Source organism: Hemitrygon akajei, chromosome 6 (assembly GCF_048418815.1).
Source record: "Hemitrygon akajei chromosome 6, sHemAka1.3, whole genome shotgun sequence".
NCBI lineage: Eukaryota > Metazoa > Chordata > Chondrichthyes > Myliobatiformes > Dasyatidae > Hemitrygon > Hemitrygon akajei.
This window is the reverse complement of record NC_133129.1, coordinates 64159343-64174197: the sequence shown is the minus strand read 5'-3', so window position 1 is coordinate 64174197 and position 14855 is coordinate 64159343. Positions and strand designations below refer to the sequence as shown.

General features: G+C 38.4%; 1 protein-coding gene across 1 annotated transcript in view; it reads right to left on the bottom strand.

Moving 5' to 3' along the window:
- Nucleotides 1–1345: 1345 nt before the first annotated feature.
- Nucleotides 1346–14855, bottom strand: part of prrc1 (proline-rich coiled-coil 1) — a 51750-nt gene continuing 38240 nt past the window's right edge. Inside the window, exons 7-9 of the mRNA XM_073048481.1 lie at nucleotides 11206–11309; nucleotides 10462–10564; nucleotides 1346–3328 (exon numbers count right to left, since the gene is read on the bottom strand). Coding sequence (XP_072904582.1) covers nucleotides 3119–3328; nucleotides 10462–10564; nucleotides 11206–11309 — 417 coding nt within the window. The 3' untranslated portion in view covers nucleotides 1346–3118. The remainder of the gene's footprint in view (nucleotides 3329–10461; nucleotides 10565–11205; nucleotides 11310–14855) is intronic.

Here is a 14855-nt window from a genome sequence, read left to right as displayed (position 1 = left end):
AATGCTTAAGGTGAATGTGAGGGGAATCTTCATTCAGAGGGTGGCAAGAGTGGGGAATGAACTGCCAGAAATGGTGGATGCTGGTTCAATTTCAACATTTAACAGAAATTTGGATAGAGGGATATGTAGGGTTATGATCCTTGTGCAGATCAATGAGACTAGGATAATAATAGCTCAGAATGGACGAGATGGGCCGAAAGGCCTTTTCTGTGCCATTGTTTTTCTATGACACTGTTTAATGGCTTTAATAAACTGCAACTAGTGATCATTTAAATAACATTGTTCAATTCTTATGCACTAAATGTTCACTCCATGTTATTTTCTCTTTCAGATGCCTGGGCTTAATCTCACTGCATCTATAGAATTTGTTGTAAACTGTTTTCTTGTCATTTCTTCAAAGTGGCAGCAATGCTCTAACTGCAACTTATTTAATATTGTCAATTTACCTTAATGCCAAATTTATACCAGATACCACAGAAATAATTTACCATTGAACTCTAGGTAACAACAACAGGCAAATACTACATATTCGGAAATAAAAACAAAATGCTGGAAATTCACAGAGGTGTGAAAAAAGAGCTTCAGATTGATGTTTTCATCAGAATTGCACAAAATTTAAATCCTTGATTTACCCTATTTGGATGCAATTATTGAATAATTTTAATTCATTCACAGGACAGCCAAAACAAAAATATCAATCTTCATTTCTTACCTATTCCTAAGTGCCCTTGAACTGAAGGGTTTGCTTGGCCATTTCAGAGTGCATTCAGAAATAATCATATTCCTTTAGGTCTACTGTCACATAGGACTAAATGTTGTAAAGAAGGAAGATTCTGTTTAAGGGTCTCTGCCTGAAATGTCGACTGTTTGCTCTTTTCATAGATACTGCCTGGCCTGCTGAGTTCCTCTAGCATTTTGTGTGTTGCTTTGGATTTCCAGTATCTGCATGTGCTTTTACATGACAATCCATTCTCATAATAATACTGAATCAAGTTTTTACATGACATTCAATAGTTCTGTGGTCAATTTTACTTACAATAACTTTCCTTTGCTGATTTTAAACAGAATTTAAAGTGTCATGGTGATTTGGACTTAAGCTTCTAAATAAATTATTTAGGCTTCAGGACTGTTAGTCTATTAACACAACTAATATACTACCACTTGTTTCAATCAACAATTAATAAAACTAAATAGGGTTCAGTTCTGTAGAGCAGGACTTAAAACTGAACCTACAACTGTTAATATAGTCCAAACCAAATTCGTATAGTTTTCTTTAAAATGTTGTGCTTTCTGATTTCAGAAAGAATTCAATACATTGGTTTTATAAAAATGAGGACTTTACAGCCACATTTCCAAAGGTCATTTTATTACAAAATAGGATTAAAATATAAACATTATGAGATAGACCCAAATGACAAAAAATTGCACAATGCGTACATGAAATATTGGCAGTTACTTCCAAATAATAATGTAAAAGATGGTCCAAGTGGTAAGGGAACAAATTTACATTAAAACAGATGTCCATTCGTAAGGTACTAAACTTAAAATCTCAATGAATCGAGAGGAACAAGACCATGGGGACAAGGATGGAGGTTGGGTACTCACAGTGAAGCCATTGTCTCTCTCTGCCAAGTAATTGTTTTAGACCTGCACTGAATCAAGTTCCTTGAATGCAATCCACTGTATAATATTGTTTTGCTTTTGGTATGCACTAATAAGGGACTACTCCCACTAGTATGTGCAAAAACTTTTCGGTAGGCTTTAATTGAATCTTATCAGTGTCACAAGCAGCTGACTGAGAATCGGAATCAAATGGAAAGCTTGTTTCAATACATGGGCATAAATTTTGTTGTTCTTGCACAAGAAATTCTAGTGTCAAATAAACTAAGCACGCAGTTTTGGATAGAAAAGAGGGTTTTTCATCAATATGTATCCATGAGCCATCTGCTAGAAATTATAAGCAAGGAGAACAATTGAAGTTCCTTACAAACTTAGCCAATGAAACAGGAAAAGAAGGCAGCTATCTATCTTTGCTGAGGCTGGAACAGGGTTGGCAAACTATTATGTGGACCAAATTCAACTCACCTTCATTTAACAATCAGGCAACATAATCAGAATTAAGAGCTGCCATTTGGATCATCTTGATGCAAGTAATTACAGTATAGAAAAAGCAGGTTAAAACTTTAGTTCATAACCACTAAAGTATTTTGGCCATAGATTACCTGTAAATTATTTGCAATATGATTAATTGTAAGAGTCAATGAAGTAATTACTTATATACAAATCATTACAGCGCAGCATATTACAATAGAACCAATTAACAGTAAAGGCATATTCCAAATAAAATTCCAAATAATGTTTTCATTTTCGTTAAAGGCAATGCTGATAAGTGTCAAGATTAAGTTAAAATGACAAAGGAAATACTGGTGTCACTTCAGATATTTCCATTTTATTTCCTGTACAGAGAATTATAAAATAAACCAAAAACAAAACTTCCGATGAGCCCTGTTATAGCTTCACTTGGCATTGCAGAGAGTCTGATTAGAGTTTACAAAGATAATTGTTATATTTTGCTTTAAATAGTCATTCATTTAAGCTTGTGACAATTTATCCTGACAATACATCAGAAAGCTTGTTTCTACCCCCCAGATGGTTGACAGTTTTCAACTTGTAAATCATATATCCATTATTTTGAATGCTTTTACCTTATAAGCTCACATTACAAGGATAGAGGTGAAAAAGAGAACTTTGCATGTTAATCCATCCAATCTTGACAGAATATGTATTATGATTAGGTGACAAAATATAGACAATAAGCATTGTTAATGCTTAGCATCTCAATTTGTTTAAGTACCATTTAGTGACAGTATCTACCAAAGGTATTATAACAAATCTTTTTTCCCAAATAATAAAGAAAATGCTGCATATTTCAAAATAGTTTCCATTACATTTGATCACATTCAGTTTGTGGTGTTCCAATTAACCAGTTTCTATGCTGGCAGATGGGAGAGATTGCCTTGGGGACCACACTTTTTGATTTGAGTACAAAAATACATGAAAGTTTAAAAAGTTCATATGCAGGGAATGCCCTTAGAACAGTGTGTGGCAGTTTTGATTATTAAATGCACTTTGATGGTAATCGCTGCTTGTACATCCCTGCCAAGGCTTTGGCTGCACTATAGATCATCTGTCTTCGAGACATGCCTGTAAACATGATGTGCCAATCAGTGCGACTGACGTGGGGTATACTCCTCTCCAATACTTCTCCTACAGTCACCATCAGCCCGGACCATCTCAGGTTGTAATCAGCTGGTGTAAGGTTTTGAGCCTGTTTTAAGAAAAATATATATTTGAGTAAAGCAACAGCATCCTGGAAACTGCAGGCACATTTTCCCAGTCCAGTCCTTGTCTCAATCAGTCACAGAATAATTACAGAATAAAAGCCGCAAGTTTGCTTCTCAATATTAATCCTTCTGGTTGGTAACCTGCTTAGTCCATAATAGCTCTATATAACAGCAAACTAGCTATTCTCACTCCCCTACCTTCTCCCATATCCTGCAAATTCTCTACTTCAGACCCTAATTTAGCTCCTGTTTAAAATCTGTAACTGAATTTTCTTCCTGTACAAACACGGGCTGTGTACCCTGGATCCTAACCAATCACTATAAGAAACATCCTCTCCATGTCCACTCTATCTATCAATCTAATGTTCAAGAGGTTTCAATGAGATCCTCTCATTCTTCTAAATTCCAACGAGTACAGGCCCAGAACCATCAAATACTCCTCATATATTAACACTTTTATTAACACAAGAGATTCTACAGATACTGGAAATCCAGAGCAAAGCATACAAAATGCTGGAGGAACTCAGCAGGTCAGGCAGCATCCACAGAAAGTAATAAACATACAACATTTTGAGCCATAATTCTTCATCAAGACTAAAAAAGGGGAAGAAGCCAGAATAACACTTTTATTTCTGGGATCATTCTCATGAACCTCCTCTGGACCCTCTCCAAAGCCAGCACATCCTTTCTTAGATAAGAGGCCCAAAACTGCTCACAATGGTGCAGTCTGACCAATGCCTTAAACATCCTCAGCATTAGATCTTTGCTTTTATATTCTAATCCTTTAAAAATGAATGCCAACATTGCATTTGCCTTCATTACCTCTGACTTAACCTCCAACTTAACCTTTACAGAATCCTGCACGAGGACTCCCAAGTCCCTTTGTCAAAGGTGGATCAACCCGATACAACAGTGCAATTCAATAAAACCATAAAACAAGCGATACTTTGTCAAACTTCACTTTTTATTCATAGCATGCTATGGGGGAAGTTACAGACTGATCTCCCAAAGAGACAGTCCAGACACTGACCACCCTGAACACAATTCCACACAATTTATTACATTGATCATTACAGGAAATATTATAATTATGCGAGTTAATACAGTTTTAGAATAGTTTCGATCACATGCTAAGATACAATTAGATGTAAAATCATTATTGGTTAGTTATAATTATTTCTGCCAAGACTAGCCTGGTTACAATTTAACTTCCTCATATTAGCACCTCCCCAACACCCCCCCCCTTCTCTCGAACATTCTGTCCCATATTTAGTTATGCCTTGAGATGCCGCTTCAATCGTACTATACCCATATTTAGTTTTGCTCAGCACTTTTAGAGATCAATGCCTAGTGCGTCACCTGTTGCCAGGTAGAGTTTCTTTCTGACTGCTCAGTAGCATAAGGTACTTATAAGACAATTGATCATAAGCTAATCATACTCCTTAATCCATTCCCCCATCTACCTATCCTCTTACCTAAGTTTACCTTTCCCTTCATCACCTTTGCACCTCTCTGATTATTGAATTTGCTCTACATTTAGTAAATAATTTGCCCCTTTATTCCTTCTACCAAAGTGCATGATCATACACTGCCCTACGCTATATTCCATTTGACATTTCTTTAACCATTCTCCTAATCCAAGTCCTTCTGCAGACCCCGATTCCTCAGCACTACCTGCCCCTCCACCAATCTGTGTATCGTCCACAAACTTAACCACAAAACCATCAGTTCTGTCATCCAAATCATTGACACATGATGTGAAAAGAAGTGGTCCCAATGCCACTCGGCACTGGCAGCCGACCATAAAAGGTACACTTTATTCCCAAACTTTGCTTTCTGCCAGTCAGCTGATCTTCTATCCATGCTAGTGTCTTTCATATAATACGATGAGCTCTTATCTTGCTTAGTGACCTCATGTGCAGCACCTTGTCAAAGGCCATCTGAAAATCCAAGTAAACATCATCCACTGACTCTCCTTTGCCTACCTTGCCTGCTATTTGCTCAAAGAATTCTAACAGATTTAAAACATAGACCATAAAACAGCACAGCAAAGAAATAGGCCATTCAGCCCACAACATTGTGCCAAACCAGCTAAAAAGCAAATCTAAAACACCCAAACACTAATCCCTATAACCTACACCACGTCTGTATCCCTCCATCTTCCTTACATCCAAGAGCCTACCCAAGCGTCTCTTAAAAACCTCCAATGTATTTGCCTCTACCACCATACCAGGCAGCACATTCCATGCATCCATGAACCTCTGAGTAGAAAACTTACCCCTCATATCCAGTTTGAACCTACCTCCACTCACCTTCAATGCACAACCCCGGTACTGGGCATCTCAACTGCAGGGAACAGATATTCCTTGTCCACTCTACCTATGCCTCTCATAATCTTGTAAACCTCTATCAGATCTCCCCTCAGCCTTTGATGCTCCAGAGAACACAACACCAGTTTATTCAGCCTGTCGTGATAACACATGCCCTCTAAACCAGGCAGCATACTGGTAAACCTCTTCTGCAGCCGGTCCAAAGCCTCAACATCCTTCCTACAGTGAGGCAACCAGAATCTATGGAATATTCCAGATGTAGCCTAATCAGAGTTTTATAAAGTTGCAACACAACCTCTTGGTTTTTGAACCCAATGCCTTGACTAATAAAAGCAAGCATTGCATAAGCCTTCTTAGCCATCTTATTGACCTGTTGTAGCCACTTTGAACAACCATGAACTTGGATCCCAAGTTCTCTCTGCTCAGCAATACTTAAGGATCTTGCCCATAACAGTATACTGTCTCCTTGCAGTTATCCTACCACGGTGCCATACCTCACATTTATCTGGGTTAAACTCCACCTGCCATTTCTCTGCCCATATCTGCAACTGCTCTATATCATGCTCTATTCTTTGGCAGTCTTCTACACTATCCACAACTCCACCAATCCTGGTATCATCCACAAACTTAATAACCCACCCATCTACATTTTCACAGAGGCCATTTATATACATCCCAAACAGCAGAAGTCCCAGCACAGATCCCTGGGGAACATCACTAATTACAGACCTCTAGCTCAAATAAATCCCTTCAATCACTATCCTCTGTCTTCTGTTTGCAAGGCAACTCTGAATCATTTTTCTCAATAGATAAATGAACAAGTATAATGTTTTTGTGTTATTTATTTAATTGGGTTCTCTATCTAGTTTTAGGACTTAGATAAAGATCTTACCATATTTTAGGTCATATTTATGCAGAAATAGAGGAAATTCTACAGGGTTCACAAACTTTCTAACATCACTGTACAACATTAGCCACTTGCCAGTCCTCTGGGACATCACCTGTGGTTAGAGAGGACATGAAGGTACTGATCCAATACTGATCCTGATCCTGAAGATACTGATACTGACCCAACAATCTTGTCTCTTGCCTCCTTCAATAATCCGGGATAAATCCCATCAGGCCCTGGGGACATCCACCTTAATACTCATTAAGAAGTCCAATACTTCCTCCTCCTTGACCTCTAAACGTCCTAATGTATTTATACACTCAGCACCGATCTCTTGGTCCTCCGTATCCTTGTCCTTGGTAAATACACAAGCAAAGCACTCATTAAGTATTTCACTCATATTCTCTGCATCCAATCAAATGTTCCTCCCTTTGTCCTTAAATGGTCCCACCTTCTCCCTAGTTATCCTCTTGCTCTTGATGTATGTATAGAATCACTTGGGATTCACCTTGTCACGCAGTATTTCCCCTTAATGAAATCATGCCAACTTTGGCCTATTTCACCATGTGCTTCCAACTACCCCAAAACCTCATCCTTAATTATATACTCAACATCTTCCCAACCACTGAAGTCAGGCTAACTGGCTTCCGATTTCCTGTCTTTTGCCTCCCTGTTTTTAAAGAGTGGAGTGACATTTGTAATTTCCTAATCCTCCAGAACCATTCCAGAATGTAGTGATTCTTGAAAGATCATTACTAATGTCTTCACAAACTCTTCATCTATCTCTTTCAGAACCTTGAGGTGTAATCCATCTGGAACAGGGGACTTATCTATCCTCAGATCTTTCGGCTTCCCAAGCACCTTCTCCTTTGCAATAGCAACTACACTCACTTCTGCCCCCATCACTCTTCGAATTTCTGGCAGACTGATGGTGTGACTAACACAGTGAAAACTGATGCAAAATGCTTATGAGTTGTCCACCATTACTTTGTCCCATTCTACACCCCCCCCCCCATGTCTACCTCTCCAGTCTCATTTTCCAATGGTCTAATATGCACTCTCATTTCTCTTTTGATTTTATATATCTGAAAAAACTTTTGGTGTCCTCTTTTATATTATTGGCTAGCATACCTTCATATTTAATCTTTTTCCTTTTTAGTTTCCTTCTGTTGGTTTTTAAAAGCTTCCCAATACTCTAACTTCCCACTAAGTTTTGCTATATCATATCCTTCTTGTTTGTTTGTCCTCCTTTTCAAATACTATGACTTTGCAATTAATCTGTCCTGCACCTTCCAAATTGGTCCCAAAAACTCCAGCTATTGCTGTTCAGCCATCATCCCTGCTAGTGCCCCTTCCAATCAACTTTGGCCAACTCCTCTCTCATGCCTCTGTACCTCTCTTTGCTCCAATGTAATAATGATACATCTGATGTTAGCTTCTCCCTCTCATGGTACAGGATGAATTCTATCATATTATGATCATTGTCTCCTAAGGGCTGTTTTACCTTAAGCTCCCAAATAATAATGTGTTAATTACACAACACCCAATTCAGTATAGCCTTTTCCCTAGTGGGCTCAACTACAAACTGCTCTAAAAAGACATCTTGTAAGCATTCTGCAAATTCCTTCTTTTGGGATTCAGGAGCAACCTGATATTCCCAATCCACCTGCATATTGAAATCCACTGTGACTGTCACAACATTGTCTTTTTTACATGCTTTTTCTAGCTCCAATTGTAATTTGTATCCAACATCCTGGCTACTGTTTGGAAGCTTGTATACAACTCCCATCAGGGTCGTTTTACACTTGCAGTTTCTTACCTTTATCCACAAGGATCTTTTGATCCCATGTCATCTCTTTCTATAGATTTGATTTCACTTCTTTACTACCAGAGCCACCCCACTCCCTTTGCCTACCTGCCTGTCCTTTCGATACAAAGTGTATCCTTGGATGTTAAGCTCCCACCTGTGATCTTCTTTCACCCACAACTCAGTGATGTGAACAATATCATAACTACTAATTTCCAACTGCACTACAAGATCATGTACCTTATTCCATATACTGCGTGCATTCAAATATAACACTTACTTTTCTGTATTCATCAGTCTTTTCAAATATGCCTCCATGTTACTGTAAATTAAATTAGAACACAGAACAGTTCAGCACAGCAATAGGCCCTCTGGCCCACAATACTGTGCCAAACCAGCTAAAAAGCAAATTAGCCAACATCCATGACCCCCCAAGACTATTCCCTCTTACCTACCGTCTTCCTCACATCCATGCACCTATCTAAACGCCTCTTAAAGGCCTCTAATATATTTGCCTCTACCACTATACCATCTTCAAACTTTGTTTTATTTTAACAATGCCATTTTTATACTGCCTAGCAATCTAGTGGTCAGGAAAGTTCTCCTGAACACACTTCAGAAATTCTCATCTCTTTGCCACATATGTAACTGGTATTCCATTCTACAGTGGGATCACTGAGGTTCCCAACTCCATGGCTTTTCCACAACTTAATTTTCCTGCAAATTTGCTCCTCAACATCATTCCTTCTGGTTGGGAGCTGAAGTAATGCCTCTAGTAGAATAATAAAACACTGTTGTTTCTGAATTCTTAGCTATACCCATTCTACATTCTTCCATTTTTATTACCAAAACTCAGCAATCCCATGTGTTTACTTGAGCCTGCAAGTAACCTTACACTCCTGCATTGTAAAATTTACCTTAGATTTTCAGGTGTGCACAGAAGTAGAACGTGGAAACAGATTTTACTCTTAACAAAAAGGAATGGAACTAAAAAATTGGTATAGATACATCAGCTGAAAGATTAAATTTATATCTCATTCATTATAGCATTGATGATTAAGTGCAGTATATCAGAGGTTGAAGGTTTATGATGAAGTAAATAAAGAGAAGCCTCTTCCTTTAGCAGAAGTCAGTAATCTAGGGACAAAGATTAAAATAATTGCAATAGGACCAAACAAATTACCTGAAGAAACTTACAAATGGGTAACAACTAGAAATCTGGACTGATTGAAAAGCTCTAAGTTAGCCAAATAACAGGCAAGTGTATGTACATATGCATTACACATGACTTAAAACATTTCAGGTAAAGCTAACACACAAACTAAATTAACCCCCCAATCTACACTGGCTTTTAAAATGCTGCATGCACAGAACTCATATTTGTAAAATCTATACTTATGCTTAAAGCCTCAATTGTTTATAAGATGAATGACCACTTCAATTAATGAACAATTCCAGTACTCAAGGCTATTATCAAAATGAGATACTGTGGGCCAAACTATATATTTTAAAAAGGATAGTAATTTCTCGACATCAATGTCCAATCGCCTCTAGACTTTGGTCCATTCACTGCAAACATCATTGAATGCCAGTGATGAGATGAACAATTGCCTTTGACATTAACACAGCCAATGACCACTGATCCCAAATGGATCCATTGGTTTAAGATTCCAAGCATAAAGAAGATGCTTGTAATTATTATTCCTCTCCATCACAGGACGTTGTTGTCAGTGTTCCTCAGGACAGTGCCCCAGACTCAGTGTCATCATGACTTCTTTCTTTTCCCCACCACAAAATCAGGAAAGAACATTTGCTGATGATTGGGGTACTTAATTCCTGATAATGTAGGGAAACTGTCTGCCTGCTGGAGCACCTGGTTAATATTCAAGCATTGGCCTATTAAATGACTAAAAAAAAAATCATATGATGGTAGATGCAAAACACTTCAGCATTCAGCAGCAATGCTGTATTGGAATCCCCACAGAATCAACACTCTGGTGATCACCAGTACCTTCAAAGGCAACGATAGATGACTTTAAACACTGAACTTGCCAGCAACATTCTTATCCTTTAAATGAATAATCAACTAACCTGTTGCACAAATTCTAAAGGCACTGGTGTTGCTTGTGTGAAATTTTCTAAACGAATGCCATGAGCTGGATCTTCAAGGATTAGACAACCTATGTCAAACCACCTGGAAAAGAAGAAAATCCAATCTATTAATTCTGAGATGCAGATGTGAGGAGAAACCATCACTTCAGTGGAGAACTACATTGTAAGTGTGAACCTGACATTAACATTACCTTTAGCAAACAAAAATTGGGCTGTGAGAGTCAGCCCTCATTTCTCAGTGTCATTATTGTAATTGCATTGCTCGCTCTTTGTACTACCAAAGCCCTATTCCTAGGTTCACAGTTGAGCACCCACTGGTTCACACATACAACTCCAATATTTACAGCAGGTTAGTTTTAAACAAAGGCAATTTACCAACATAGATGGCATGATGTGTCCTATTAAAAAATGTAACTATTGTTCCATTTGTTGTCTTAATATTCTGGCTTAAGACTTCAATCCATCCTAATTTACACCTCTCCTAGTTTGTGAAATTGCCATTATAATCTGCATTAAAGACCAGCCTATTGTCTTCTTCTGTTAAAAGCAGAGTTTAGCTATAGGCGCAATAACACTACTTCTGGGAAAATCAAAAGTGCTTAACAGTTTATGAAGTTTCGGAATGATACAAAATTAAGCTTGCCTCATTAAACGAATAAGCACATTTGATTTTCTTTATTAAAAAATTGCCACTTAAATACTTTGAGTGAATACTCTGCTTACCTGTCTGGGAGCAATTCTGCAATGAAATTCTCAATAGAAACCGTCACCTGCTTTTCATGCATCATGCCCGATCTCCGCAGGCTATCTATTCTCTCCTGGGCCCCCTGGTGTAAAAGGAAAAATCTTTATTTTTTATTTTCAAAATAAAAACTTTTCATCAATTTGGATACTGAGAAAATTTGCCAGAAACAGAGGCTTTGACCAAGATTCAAAAAACGTGTGGAAATTTAGGTTTGCAGCTTTTTTTAAATACAGAAAATTATCATAGACCATGTATAATAATGATCCATAAATTGCACAGCTATAATTAAAATGTAAGACTACAGCAGAGAGATGCAGAACAGACAATAGCTGGTCAACCACCAGGACTGCTTTTAATTTTAATATGGTTATCTGCACCCTCTAGTGGCAACATTACAATGTAGACTGTGGTCCAATAAATAAAATCCAATTCACTATAACATCACTTCACTTTTCCTATCAGTTTCATGTACTTGATATATTCTAATCTTACTGCCTTCATTACACTCAGTCGCCACTTTACTTAGTGCCTCCTGTACCTAATAAGGTGGTCACTGAGTGTATGTCTGTGGTCCCCTGCTGCTGCAGCACGTTCACTTCAAGGTTCGACATGTTGTGCATGAATGCTCTGTAATATGCAGTTCTTTTAGTTGCTGTTGCCTTCCTGTCAGCTTGAACCAGTCTGGTCCTCCCCTAACCTCTCTCATTAACCATGCATCTTTGCCAACAGAGCTGCGCTCACTGGATGTTTTGGTAGTGTAGCGGTTAGCACAACACTTTACAGTACCAGCGACACAGGGTCATTTCCTGCCGCTGCCTGTAAGAGTTTGTACGCTCTCCCCATGGGTTTCCTCTTCTAAAAAGATTCTAGATAAGAAAGACAACAATAAGTTAAACAGCCTCTTGAGCAAATCAAATAAATCATGGGCAATCTGATTTTGACTCAACACCACCGGCCAATCCATCATTTTCATCTGCTCAACAGTCCAAAAATATTTCAAAATTGAGCATATTTAGTGGATTAAAACCAGTTCCCCACAGGGATTAAACATCTTCACAGCATCTATATATAACCATATAACAATTACAGCACGGAAACAGGCCACCTTGGCCCTTCTAGTCCGTGCCGACGCTTACACTCACCTAGTCCCACTGACCCGCACTCAGCCCATAACCCTCCATTCCTTTCCTGTCCATATACCTATCCAATTTTACTTTAAATGACAATACCGAACCTGCCTCTACCACTTCTACTGGAAGCTCATTCCACACAGCTACCACTCTCTGAGTAAAGAAATTCCCCCTTGTGTTACCCTTAAACTTTTGCCCCCTAACTCTCAAATCATGTCCTCTTGTTTGAATCTCCCCTACTCTCAATGGAAAAAGCCTATCCACGTCAACTTGATCTATCCCCTTCATTATTTTAAATACCTCTATCAAGTCTCCCCCCCCCCCCCAACATTCTACGCTCCAAAGAATAAAGACCTAACTTGTTCAGCCTTTCCCTGTAACTTGGGTGCTGAAACACAGGTAACATTCTAGTAAATCTTCTCTGTACTCTCTCTATTTTGTTGATATCTTTCCTATAATTCGGTGACCAGAACTGTACACAATCCTCCAAATTTGGTCTTACCAATGCCTTGTACAATTTTAACATTATATCCCAACTCCTATACTCAATGCTCTGATTTATAAAGGCCAGCATACCAAAAGCTTTCTTCACCACTCTATCCACATGAGATTCCACCTTCAGGGAACTATGCACCATTATTCCTAGATCACTCTGTTCTACTGCATTCTTCAATGCCCTACCATTTATGATGTATGTCCTATTTGGATTATTCCTACCAAAATGTAGTACCTCACACTTATCAGCATTAAACTCCATCTGCCATCTTTCAGCCCACTCTTCTAACTGGCCTAAATCTCTCTGCAAGCTTTGAAAACCTACTTCATTATCCACAACGCCACCTAACTTAGTATCATCTGCATACTTAATAATCCAATTTACCACCCCATCATCCAGATCATTAATGTATATGACAAACAACATTGGACCCAATACAGATCCCTGAGGCACACCACTAGTCACCGGCCTCCAACCTGACAAACAGTTATCCACCACTACTCTCTGGCATCTCCCATCTAGCCACTTTTGAATCCATTTTACTAGTTCAATATTAATACCTAACGATTGAACCTTCCTAACTAACCTTCCGTGTGGAACCTTGTCAAAGGCCTTACTGAAGTCAATATAGACAACATCCATTGCTTTACCCTCGTCAACTTTCCTTGTAACCTCTTCAAAAAATTCAATAAGATTTGTCAAACATGACCTTCCACACACAAATCCATGCTGACTATTCCTAATCAGACCCTGTCTATCCAGATAATTATATATACCATCTCTAAGAATACTTTCCATTAATTTACCCACCACTGACGTCAAACTGACAGGCCTATAATTGCTAGGTTTACTCTTAGAACCCATTTTAAACAATGGAACCACATGAGCAATACGCCAATCCTCTGGCACCATCCCCGTTTTAAATGACATTTGAAATATTTCTGTCAGAGCCCCTGCTATTTCTACACCAACTTTCCTCAAGGTCCTAGGGAATATTCTGTCAGGACCCGGAGATTTATCCACTTTTATATTCCTTAAAAGCACCAGTACTTCCTCCTCTTTAATTGTCATAGTTTCCATAACTTCCCTACTTGTTTCCCTTACCTTACACAATTCAATATTCTTCTCCTTAGTGAATAACGAAGAAAAGAAATTGTTCAAAATCTGCCCCATCTCTTTCGGCTCCACACATAGCTGTCCACTCTGATTCTCTAAGGGACCAATTTTATCCCTCACTGTCCTTTTGCTATTAATATAACTGTAGAAACCCTTTGGATTTATTTTCACCTTACTTGCCAAGGCAATCTCATATCTTCTTTTAGCTTTTCTAGTTTCTTTCTTAAGATTCTTTTTACATTCTTTATATTCCTTGAGCACCTCATTTACTCCATGCTGCCTATATTTATTGTAGATCTCCCTCTTTTTCTGAACCAAGTTTCCAATATCCCTTGAAAACCATGGTGCTCTCAAACTTTTAATCTTTCCTTTCAACCTAACAGGAACATAAAGATTCTGTACCCTCAAAATTTCACCTTTAAATGACCTCCATTTCTCTATTATATCCTTCCCATAAAACAAATTGTCCCAATTCACTCCTTCTAAATCCTTTCGCATCTCCTCAAAGTTAGCCTTTCTCCAATCAAAAATCTCAACCCTGGGTCCAGTCCTATCCTTCTCCATAATTATATTGAAACTAATGGTATTGTGACTACTGGACCCGAAGTGCTCCTCAACACATACATCCGTCACCTGACCTATATCATTCGCTAACAGGAGATCCAACACTGCCCCTTCTCTAGTCGGTACCTCTATGTATTGCTGCAAAAAAGTATCCTGCACACATTTTACGAACTCCAAACTATCCAGCCCTTTTACAGAATGGGCTTCCCAGTCTATGACTGGAAAATTAAAATCTCCCACAATCACAACCTTGTGCTTACTACAAATATCTGCTATCTCCTTACAAATTTGCTCCTCCAATTCTCGCTCCCCATTAGGTGGT